Source organism: Pocillopora damicornis, chromosome 7 (assembly GCF_964200805.1).
Source record: "Pocillopora damicornis chromosome 7, jaPocDami1.2, whole genome shotgun sequence".
NCBI lineage: Eukaryota > Metazoa > Cnidaria > Anthozoa > Scleractinia > Pocilloporidae > Pocillopora > Pocillopora damicornis.
Window position 1 is genome coordinate 7,219,914 of NC_142676.1, and position 12,530 is coordinate 7,232,443.

Sequence of the window (12,530 nt, forward strand, 5' to 3'; positions counted from 1 at the left end):
TCAAATTTTAGCGATACTCTATACCTTGACCTGATAACGTTTGCAAAGCTAAGTTGCCATAATAAGTTTCCTTTTCAGCGATGAATGAATGGTTAATTATAATAAAAAGAATCGGTAAGAAAAGTGTTTCTAAAAAAATATTAGACAAAATCATGATATTTTATACGCTAACTTACAACCAAACTTTTAATTATAAGCAAAAGGAAAAACAAAGAATTGGAAAACTTTGGTAAGTTTTCTTTAGCTTGAAACGTGATCAGCTCACACCTTGACGAGTGTTCAGATGAGGAGTGAGGAATGAAGAGTTCAGGTGGCCGGCGAACCATAGAGAGGCTTCAAGAAAAAATTGAAACAAGATCATTTTGATGACCCTAAAACCTGTCAACTTCTGGTCATTCTTTACAAATATGCTGCTTTCGACGATTAAAGCGCTGTTACTAACGATTTTTAGCGATTTCGAACGTTTTTGTAGGAATGAAAGTAAAATGACACACTTTACTCGACTTAATATACGGATTTTATAAATCGTAAAAAAAACATTTAAAACCGCCAGAAACCAATTTAAAACTGATTCAAATATGCCGTAAACTGTCACTGAAACGTCTAAGAGTCGTCTACAGTCAGCACTACAAACGGCTGAAAAGGAAAACAGTGACCGCATTCCATTCACTCTCACATTTCACCCTCACAACCACGCAGTTAAATCGATCATTCTTAAAAACTTGAAATTACTCCAAAACGATTCAGAGACTGGTACAATCTTTTCGCAAACTCCACTAATTTCATTCAAATAGGCGTGACAAAAACGTAGGCAACTTTTTGGTCAGAAGTTCATTTCAAACCAATGACCAACCTGGAACTTTCAAATGCGCTCGCTCACGATGCATTCATAACGTAGAGAAAATGTCGGGACCCAAGAGATCCATTAAGATCACTGATCACCTTACGTGCACCTCCGCCAATGTCATTTACTGCATAACTTGCACTTATTGAAAAAAGTTATACATTGGTAAAACAGGAAGACCACCGTGCACACCTTCGCGACGTCGCTAGACACTTTAATCTCTCTAGTCATTCTGAACAGCATATGGCAATTTGCGGCCTTTCCCTACATCTAGCCAGCTCGGAAAGCCGCAAAACACTTCAACAAAATTATTTTCCAATCCCCACGGCATCAACGAGCGCTATTCATTCAACTGATTTATACTTGTTTTCTCATCACCATATTCCCTACAATAGCGTAGCTCCTTTATCTGCACATAAACCCACACACATCCCAAAATTCCTCCAATCGCTCTGACGAAGGGCTAACGGTCAAAAAGTCAACCTTTAAACTCTTTACGGTGGCGAATTTACGTTTTCAACTCAGTTGTTAAAACTAAATTACATGTTTTTGCCTACCCTGATATGGTCATGGTGTATGCATGGAACAGTACGACAGCACTTTTTTACATTTCGCTATTAGGGCAAACTCTTGAAAGCTAGCCCTTTCGTTGTTAAGGATCGATAGCCATAATATTTTCCATTATGAGGCAATTCCTTTAACAAAGTAACTGTTGAAGAAATGTAAAATGGTTTCCGTGTTTACATAGCCTGATGTAAACACGCGGGAGGTTGGGAGAACACGAGATAAGCGTAGGAAACCACGACGCGAAGCGGAGTGGTTTCCAGCTTATCGAGTAAACACGGAAACCATTTTACATTTCTTTTATAAAATAACTAATGAAAGAGGAACGAAAACCGTGTTTACATACGCTCATGTAAAACGGTTTTATGGCCAATCAGAGCGCGCGTACTATTTGAAATATTATTATCTTTTGCTACACACGGTGGAAGGTCTGAAATCACAACCCCTGCTGATGTTTGCTTAATGAATAGGTGAACATCAGCAGGGAGCAATGCGGCACGTAGATAGTCACAACTTCTATGTCGGTGTTTCGAAACTTTGATTGTTTGTAGCAATACAACTCTACTGAAACTTCAAACTGTATTGTTTTTATTTTTTCCAAATTCTGCGCTTCCAAATCGGGGGTGCGGCTTATCTACGGATGCGGCTTATACATGGACGTTTACGGTAACTTCCCTGCTCAGAGCTAATTGAAAAATATTCGCACTAAATATCATGGCACCTAAGACATACACAGGCTGTTAAATCTCGACGCACCCATCTTTTCCAACAAATTCAACAGTGTCTTCGGAGTAAAAGTCTTTCGTCTCTTATAGTGAAACTGAAAAGCCTCGTTGCCTTTGAAATCGAAGGCTTATTATGTAAGGTGAATAGCATGTGATTAGCTTGCCTTGAACGAGATCTAATTTTATGAGCAAAAGCGCTAATAGGACGAACGAATGACTAAAAGAGATCAGTTGATTTAACACAAAGCTGTGAAGCGCTTCAACTTTCTTTATTTGCATTGGAAAAAGCTGTGGAAATTTTATGTTAGAAGCAACGGAAAGAGTCTTTTTCTACCCAGACTTGAGTGTGTCCTTCTTAGAACCGGGCTTTAAAGATTGAAATTTCTCACTTTTGATGTATATGCTTTATTGACCACGTCAGCGTGAGCTCAAGATAGTTGGATAGTAGCAGAGTTCTCTTTTTTTTTGCGTTTTAATGGACCAAGACTAAGTAGAGGAACGGTGCTAATATCCAGCAGCACGAGTTTGTTATAATAAGAAGCAAGAACAAAGTGTGTTTGCGACACAATAAACCCACGAGAGTCTTTTAAAGTTTTGGTTGTTTAATAACAATAACATGTAGCGCTCTAATGTTTCTTCTGTACTCTAAAGAAGCACGCTGTCTTAAGAGGTATGATACCTTCAAAAAGGGAAATTTTTTACATTATTTGAAACATTTTTATTAGTCCCTCCAGTGATAACACTCACTGAGAGAAATTGTTTGGCACTGTTGTTGACACCATCTGTTACTATAGCAACAGGACCACGCCCACTTAACCCTCATTTCATAGACATCACACCAACAACAATAACTTTATAACAAAAAAATCCCATGGCTCTGAAATTTTCAGGATATCTTATGCCTAGATGGATCTGTGCAATGTACCTAAAGTATTTTATACAATATGATTATAACCATGTCAAATAATGAAAAACTTTCACATAAACAAATAATGGGCCCCTTCTGGAAAAAAAATTTGCCTGCCATTGAATCATCAATTTACCTTTGTACTTTGTTTTAGGTTTATTGCACAGAATCACCATTGAAGACTTTCTGTGAAAATTTTCATGAAATTATCTTACATAGTTTTTGAACTGAACATGTTGAGCTACTCGGAGTTCTATCAAAATGCAGTTTGATGGAAAATGCATTTAAAAGTTGTATTTGGGTTTGAAAACCCACTGTTCAATCTCTGAGTAAATACTGGACAACAAATAACATTTTCATGAAAAATTAAACTGTGGCGTTAATACCGAGTGAAATATGGACCTTTTCCAGCAATAAAAATTTTTAGGTAAAACTTCGAAATTTTTGCCTTTTTTAAGGTATTCATACCACCTTATTAACCAATCAGAGGGAGCGTTACATTGAAACTTCGTGTACCATGCGATAAGCTACCTAAACATGATGACAACATAATGACACATTTTTGCTGAAAACGTGATCAAATTCAATGATAGGTGTAATGAAATCAGTACATTAACGGCTAATTATGTACGTATAATTAGTGTTCATTATGTACGTCACTAATGAGATAAAAAAGTCCTGACTAACTGGAATAAACACAAGATCATACACAGTTCAGTCTGATTGATATCTCCGAAACTGGTGCCGAGACCCGGAAATGATTTGATTCGTCAATCAAATGTCGCTCTTGGCGTGATGTTGTTTTGAAGTACATGAGACGGCTTTATTTGCATACGGAGGCGCATGGTTGCAATTCACCCCATTTTTTTCGCTCGACTTAATTTAGTAATCTTAGAGAGTTCTCTTAAGTAAGGAAACCTTAGGAAAATTCGACTCAAATGGGTGAAGAAAACACTTTTAAAAAGCTGAAGCGTATCTTTAGTGGTAAAAGGTTCCAAGACAGCTCGTGGTCATGGGTCGTGTGTATTTCGGCAGCTGTGTGTAATGCAGTCAACCTTGGCTTTACACTCAGCTTTGGAGTTTTGTTCCCGGAGTTGATGAGGCACTTTAATGCCACAAGAGAAAGGACAGGTATGCTGATCATAAATCTTTTTCAGTAACAGAAAGTTATAAACTAAGCGCTAATTTTGTCGTTCAATTCTAATCAGAACACTGACTTAGGTCTGACGGCGCACTATGAGACAATCATGTAAATAACCATTATGAATAAACGAAACAGCTTTGGAGCGACAGGAGACCGCTTCTTTTTTTTTCTGTCTTGTTTTTAATTTTAAGACTTACTGGAGCCGTGGTAATGCAAACCTTGGTTTTAGTAAACCATGTTCAATAAAGCTAAACGTTTTTTCACTAAAAACGTTGATTTTTGCAAACTGTTTAAGAAGACCTGTAGTATACGATGAAGACGATTGTTCATTTTTAAAAAACAACGCATCCATAATGAATTCTTGTGATCCACTGTTTGTCTATGATTGAGGCCTTCGACAGCTTTCGTTTAAATAATCGGCCTTGAGTTATTTAAGCCTGAAGAGTCTTCTCCCGCAGAGTACTAATGAGGGAGTCTTTCATATAAACAATAAGCTTGGGGCCCTCTGCTGATAAATTAATATCTGCTGCATGAGCTACAGATCGAAAATGTGATATGTAAGAGAACTTTTGCATCAATTTAGTGAAGTGATGCTGGAAAATCAAGAATAGAGTGAGCAAATCCCTTGAAATGATCCATTGGAAATCTTGGAAGCGTAAACAAATGAATTCAGGTTTTCTAGACAATTACTATGAAATGTCTTCTAAAGTGACCTTTCTTAGCCAAGTGTAAAGCCACAGATGTTTAGTATGCAAATGATAGTAATAAAGAAGTTTCCGGTGTTGCAGAAACCTCTAAGATCTCATTAATACGTGACCCACGAGCATCCTGGCTCATAACGCAGATAAGATGCGACACTAGACTTGGGCAGTTTTTGAAAATAAAACCTACCACGCTGAGATGATATATTTTTATCGATGAAATGCAAGTTGGAATTAGTGAAGCACTATAACGCCATGGCTATTTATCCCAGATGGCATGGTTGTTGTTGAATTCTGTCTGAAGAGGAACATAATATCACTCTCTTGAAATGTCAACAACCGTTACAATATGTTTTTCCTAAAAAGATATCCAGCTGACTTTGTATTGGTACTTAAACTACTGAAATGAATGGAACTAATATCAGTGAAAATCATCTTTTTAACAGCCTGGGTTGGCTCCATCGGCCTGGCCATGGTTTGGTTTGCCAGTTTGCCGGCTGGATATTTGTGTGATCACTTTGGATGTCGCATCACATGTTTTATGGGAGGAATCATGTGCATTGCAGGTTTGGTAGCGACTTCGTTCGCCAATAGCCTCACTCTGATGTACTTTACTTACAGCTTGGTGTACGGTTTGGGGGCCTGCTTCATTTTTAACTCTTACTATCTCGCGGTTGGAAAGTATTTCGACAAAAAACTCTCAGTAGCTGTTGGTATAACTGCATTGGGGTCGAGTGTAGGTGTCTTGTACACAGGCCCGTTACTTCAGGCTCTTTTGGACGCATTTGGTTGGAGAAACACGTTTAGAATAATGACGGCAACCTTCGCTCTTGTTTGTATTTTGAGTTTGAATTTTAATCCGTATGTTGTAAAAATGACATCGTTGGTGGATGTAGAATTGGAAACATTGGAACAACAAGTAGGAACTAAGGGTAGAATATCTTTTTACTGCAGCGTGTGGACATATCCTGTTTACACTTTTGTCGTCATTTCTGTATCGGTGGCAAGTTTTGGAATGTTCATTCCTCAATTGAATCTGGTTAGTATATAGCTACGCAGAGTCTTGCAAATACTTCTGTTCTGGAAAAGAATTATGAATAAACAAATCTGAGTAAATAAAAGCCCTGGTTTGGCGGGAAACTATGCTCGGATATTTATGCGCGAAGCTGTTATGTGATTGATACATTTTCAGACGAAATTCAACTGACAAGCTTTGAACACTGAGTATTCCCTCTCAAATCTGGATGTTTATGTTGATAATCTGTGTAATTACGAGAATTTCTACTTTTGTTTTCTCATCTGTTTTCACTGTTGAAAAATTATATCATCGTTACTTAACACCAGTATTAATTTTACCCAGGTCAAGTACTGTGAGGATCTTGGGATCACAGCGCAAAGTGCCTCTCGACTGTTTATCTTCATTGGCCTCACCTCATCACTTGCACGAATTCTGTCCGGAAAACTGTGCAACAGTCCAACGATTAACCCAGTATTTGTTTATCAGTCGTCGCTGTTTATGGGTGGTGTATCTGTGCTCCTGTTACCTTACGCAACCAAATATTGGGCCTTAGTTGTATTTAGCTGTGCATATGGAACAAGCGATGGAATTTTTATATCAACAGCGAATTACATCCCACTTAGCTGCGTGGATGAAAAGAGAAAAACTGCTGCATTTTGTATCGAATGCCTGCTTTATTCATTTTCAGTTGCGACTGGCGGGCCAATCGCTGGTAAGACTTTCTCTAGACAGATCTGTAGAGGTACTCTCCTTCGATTGCCAAAACCTATCACCTCTGAACTATCGACCATCTCATTTACCTGTATTTGTTATCCAAGGATTTATTTTACCCTAAGAAAGGATATGGATATTTCCTATCTGACGTTGTAAAAAGGTAGATTCCTTTCTCTTAAAGTAGGCGGAAAAGCATGAAAAGGCTTTTGCATAGCAGTTCATATGCCCTTTTACAGGCTCTTTGCATGACAGCAATCGGTAAAAAAAATGTTCATAATGCAAAATAGGAAATAGAAGGAAGAGATACAATGGTTGTACAAAGAATGACAGCTTCTCCAGCTATCAGCCACTGACTTTCAAAATATCACACTTTGGGAAGTTTAAATGTTTGAAAATGTTTACGCTCTAAAAAAAGGCCACTTTGTAGATGTTTTCTTGCAAAATTATTTCAAACAACCATGAAATGTCGCAATTCAGTTCACAGTAACCTCAGAAATCGTTCTAATTTCATGACTCCCTTTGCATTTTCAGTATCTTTTCAATGTCATGAACTATTCAATAAATGACAAGTTCTGAACAGGCCCCTGAGGAAGGCCCATGGGCACAACAGAATAACTTGTCTCGCAACGCTTTCTCTGAAAGTCTCTCATGTATCTTTTGCATCTTTATTTTCCACAGGTTTAATGGCCGATCAAACAGGAAACTATATCAGTTCCTTCAAAATGACTGGTGGTGTTCTGATGTTAGCATTTGTTATTCCCTTTGCATTGATTTTCATCAACAGGAGAAAGTCTTCAAGTCAGTCTAACAGTGCCGGTCAAGAGAAGTTTGTGACGAGGAAGCAACAAACACTACTCTTAGAGCAAATGTGACAGTCAATGACTTTCCTGTTAGCTAAAAATACATCATATCATTACTTGAGATTTAAAGACTTTTTTTTAGTTTCAACGTTGCCAACCTTTTTTAGTCTGTTGACCAGAGTCTTCAGAGTAACAGTCACTCGTCTTAGGAGCCTCTTTGGCTTGGTATATAGTAATCTGATGCACGCTTTTAGGCCCTAACAGGGCGGTGAAGAGCGTATAATTTGTTCTCCTTTGAAATAAATATTTTTGAAAATCCGATTTTTGTTAAAAAGGCGTTGGTAAGTGGAACTTGTGAAAAAAAAGAGATTGTATGTTCTAACACGAAGCTACCGGATGGAGTGCTTTAATTTCTGCCACAGTGAAATTTCAGAGGTTAAATTATTGCAACACCAACGGGCAATGAGCTCTTTTCACTTGCAACTTGGTGTGACGCCATTAGAAGCGTAAATATCTCGCATGATAAAAAACAACAGAAGCAAACTGCACATGCTTTTTTTACCTTACGTAACTGACAGAATGATAAAATTTCTCCACCTCTGTCGCGCTCGCCAGGAATTACTTGTAGTATTGAAAATTGCATGAACGCGAGTGTATCTTCAAATTTCTAGCTAGGCAAGAGTGATTTTTTAAATGTTTTATTTTTAAAAAGCCTTTCAGCATATTCCGAGTGAGGATACAGATCACAAAATGTAGTAGCGACTCATGTGATTATTTTTCTAGTATAACGTCAATAAAACTACCCGCGCAAATCGTATTTAAGGGACCACACCAGTCATTATTTATCTTAAGGGGAGAGGAGGTGGAGGATTTTGGGGGATGACATGGATTCCAGGGGGGGGGGGGGACGGAGGGGGGATAAGTTGTCGCTAATGAAGTGTAAGGAGAGAAGGACTAAAGACAATTTACTGCAGCAGAAGACGAAGGGTGGAGGATTTTGGGGGATGACATGGATTCCAGGGGGGACGGAGGGGGGATAAGTTGTCGCTAATGAAGTGTAAGGAGAGGAGGACTAAAGACAATTTACTGCAGCAGAAGACGAAGGGTGGAGGATTTTGGGGGATGACATGGATTCCAGGGGGGACGGAGGGGGGATAAGTTGTCGCTAATGAAGTGTAAGGAGAGGAGGACTAAAGACAATTTACTGCAGCAGAAGATATTAAAAACAACGAAAACATCAAACGACCCTCGTGGGTTTATTGTGTTGCAAACCACGCTCACTGTGGAGTCTCTGTGGCTGGATATTAGCATCGTTCCTTTTGGCGTTTTACTGGTCCATAAAAATGCAGAAAAAAAGAACTCTACCAATATCCAGCCATCTTGACCTCACGCTCGGTCAATAACGCATATATGTCAAAAGTGAAAAATTTCAATCTTTAGAGTCCGAGCTTTAAGAAGGATACAGCAGGTAATTTAGTGTTAACAACTGGGTTGAAAACGTAAATTAGCCACCGTAAAGAGTAAAAAAGCTGACGTTTCGAGCGTTAGCCCTTCGTCAGAGCGACCTATCGCTCTGACGAAGGGCTAACGCTCGAAACGTCAGCTTTTTTACCCTTTACGGTGGCTAATTTACGTTTTCAACCCAGTTGTTAACACTAAATTACCTGCTATACTCTCCCACCGACGCAGCACCACAGTTTCTTTAGAAACTTACCCCTTTAAGAAGGATACAGTCAAGTCTGGGAAGAAAAAACTCTTTCCGTTCCTTTTAACAGGAAATTTCTACAGCTTTTTCCCATGCAAATAAAGAAAGTTAAAGCGCTTCACAGCTTCGTGTTAAATCATCTGATCATCTGTTAAATCTCTTTCGGTCACTCGTTCCTCTTATTAGCGCTTTTGTTCATGAAATTAGATCTCGTTCAAGGCAAACTGACAATATGCTATTCTCCTTACGTAACCAGCCGATTTCAAAGGCATCGAGGCTTTTCAGTTTAACTATAAAAGACGAAAGACTTTTACTCTGGAGACAGCCCGAGTATGTCAGCTCTGAGCAGGGAAGTTATTAGCTACCACATCGGCTCTTGGAGCAGTACACTTTACGTTTTGGTCTTTCATTTCTCTTGTCACCATCGGAGTGACTCGAGACTTTCTCCGGTTGATGAAAATCAATGCAAAGGGAATCAAGAATGCAAACATCACAATACCGCCGGTCATGTGAAAGGAATCGATGTAGTTTCTTGTTTGGTCTGGGATCACTCCTGTGGAGATCAACGCAAAACCAAAGACAGAAAGATTAGTACCAAACGTTATGAGACGAAGCTCGAAATGCTGGTGAGTTGGATAAATGACTCTTGCAAGAGCCTGTCACGTACTGAACTAAGTTAACTTGCAAAGAAATTGTAAGGGGCATGTACTTTCATGTGAAAGCCATTTTTCGTATAAAATTGCGGTGTTTTTCAAGGATTTTCTGCCCTGAGAAAATCCATAAGAATACAGGAGAGAAAACACGATAATTTTTCACGCGTGTTTGACATCACCAATCAACTGCTGACACGTCACACCTTTCGCGCCTTTTGCGCCACTCTGCCATGTTGACGAATAAATAGCAAAGCCCTCACCATTCTCAATCCAATGTTTTTTCGAATTATGGCCGCTTCTAAAACATTGAAAAACTGAATTCGTATCGCTTACAGTCACTGTCGTTCAAAATTGCCTCGAAAGGGAAGAAGGCCAAATTGAAGAGAGGAAAAACCGAAAGTTACGTATTCAGTGGCTTTAGTAATGGATTTCTCGCGGCTGAGAACGGAAATCAACTTCTGAAAGATTGCCACAGGCCGATTTTGGTTGTGTACCTGAAAACCTTTTTTTCTGTCGTTGAGGAAAAAGTCAGTTACTGAGAATTTTGTAAATTGAAATTTATGCCCATTGTTTGTTTCTGTAATGATTCAACGCATTTTCCATCTTGAGCCTTTTTGCCAACGCACTTTACGACTCTATTTCTAAGATTGTGGACCTTATTTTTTTCATCCATCAATAAAGACGTCTTTTTTTGTCAGTAAAGGGCTATTTAATGGTATAGTACTCAAAATAATACATGGTTGCATGTAGATAGGGAATTTCTCTTCTCGTGTTCAACTCGATAACTCACCCCTTTCGCTCCGCTCACTCGTGAGCCATCTAGTGGAACACTCGAAGAAAAATTGCATGTCTTCGCGCACCCGTGTATCATTCTCTAGATCAATACATCTTTTTCCTTACTTTAAAAGGAAGAATCTACGCTTTCGCAATGTTAGATGACGGAAATCCTTTCTTACGCTGAAAAAAGGAGAAAGCGTTGGATGACAAGAACATGAACGTGCAGGCGTCTTAAGTTCAAACGAGACGGCTCTTAGGAGAGTAACACTTAACTTCTGTGTTGAGAAATACTTTCCAGCAATTTGTCCGCCAGTCGCCGCTTAAAACGAGTAAAGCAAGCATTCGATACAGAATGAAGCTATTTTTCTTTTTTTTTTCTTATCCACACAACTAAGCAAGATGTAACGTGATGTTGATATAAGAATGCCATCGCTTGTTCCATAAGCACCGCTAAATACAACTAAAGCTCAGTATTTGGTTGTAGAAGGTAACAGGAGGGCAGATACACCACCGATAAACATTGACAATTGATAAACAAACACTGGGTTAATCTTTGGATTTTCGCTTAGTTTTCCTGACAGAATCCGTGCAAGAGATGAATTAAGGCCAATGAAGATGAACAATCGAGAGGCACTCTACGCCACGATCCCAAGATCTTCACAATATTTGATCTAGTTAGGATTTATACAGATTCTAGCTTTATAAATTTTTCAATGGCACTTAAGGAGAGAAGAGGAGAGACAGAGGGAATTCCCATAATTCCATAGATCTTCAAAATGAAGGTCCAAATTTGAAAAGGGAATTTTTCATAAGTTGTAAATTGATTTGTGTGCCGGTCGCAGGGTCAATCGTTATAACTCGCCTGTTCCATGCGTTTAGAGAGAGCCGCTATGCCCTTCATCCACAGTGATGAGTGGAACAGGCTGACTATTCACCTCCAAATAAATATTGGAATCCCGAGGTAAAACTTGCCTAATGCCTATATGCTGTGAAGACGGAGTTAGTTTAGATTTAAACTCCTGGCGAGAGGGACTGATGATTTTGAAATTGCAAGCTTGGGTCAACTTTTGGGTCATCCGAGTCGTCAAAATGTCGAAGGAAAATATTAAAAATCTAGTACACTCTAATTTTACGTGTGCGTAATATCATACCCGATACTCGTGACGAGTCAAGTTCGAGTCACGAGTTAAGTTAGAGTGAACTTAATTTTTTTCTAGTTTTTGCTTGTATTTTTTTTTATCCGTGTAAAAATGATGATCGAGCCATAAAAGGACATTTAGTTTTAAGTTGGCTTAGATATTCTGTGTCGTATTCGTGAGGAAGAAGTTGAAAATTAATACGAGTCCAGTCGTGGTTGTCACTGAGAATCTAACTTGTCTAAATGGACAATAACAGCTCTTAAAACGTTTTGGAAGCTTTCCTACAATTCTGTAACACGGTAACAGCGCTGAAAAACAATTTATAGAGCGGAACTTTAGACGAATTTCAAATAAGCTATTTCCACTGCAGTAAAAGGTGAAAAACCTATTTATAGGCACGGTTTTGATTTCCTGTTTGTTTTGTTTAGCTTTTTTTTACAGCTGCAATAATCATGTATCGTCTGTCGATATAATTTCATAAAAGGGAAAAAGTTGAAATTTTTCATGTTTTCGCTTTTCAAGGCCGCTTAAAGCCATCAAAAGGCAACGAGCAAGGTTCGGACTGTCGTTTGCTGTAGTAAATATTATCAAAATGATTTTCGTTATTAAGCTAAGGGTCCACGATAATTTCCCTTTGCCTTTGATTTTCTTCAATTTGCTTCGTTAAAATCTCTCAAAATTTTCCCAATTTGTGAAAATTGTCCTGCCGATCCTTTAAAAGCCGAAAAAATAGGGGTTACACAGGCCGTTTCCTCGCTATTTTCAATTTCACTCGTTGTTTGTATTTTGACGAGCCCGCAGGGTTGCGGTTAAAAATACTCAGAGATAATACATTCCAA

The 12,530-nt window shown here is 38.7% G+C and overlaps 1 protein-coding gene across 1 annotated transcript; it reads left to right on the forward strand.

Annotated features, from left to right (window-relative positions):
• The first annotated feature begins 3,837 nt into the window (after positions 1–3,837).
• LOC149042318 (monocarboxylate transporter 10-like) lies at positions 3,838–8,234 on the forward strand. Its single transcript, XM_089212831.1, has 4 exons — positions 3,838–4,171; positions 5,332–5,924; positions 6,246–6,615; positions 7,296–8,234. The coding sequence occupies exons 1-4, from the start codon at positions 3,979–3,981 to the stop codon at positions 7,487–7,489; spliced, it is 1,350 nt and encodes a 449-aa protein (XP_089068957.1). The 5' UTR covers positions 3,838–3,978; the 3' UTR covers positions 7,490–8,234.
• The last annotated feature ends 4,296 nt before the right edge of the window (positions 8,235–12,530 follow it).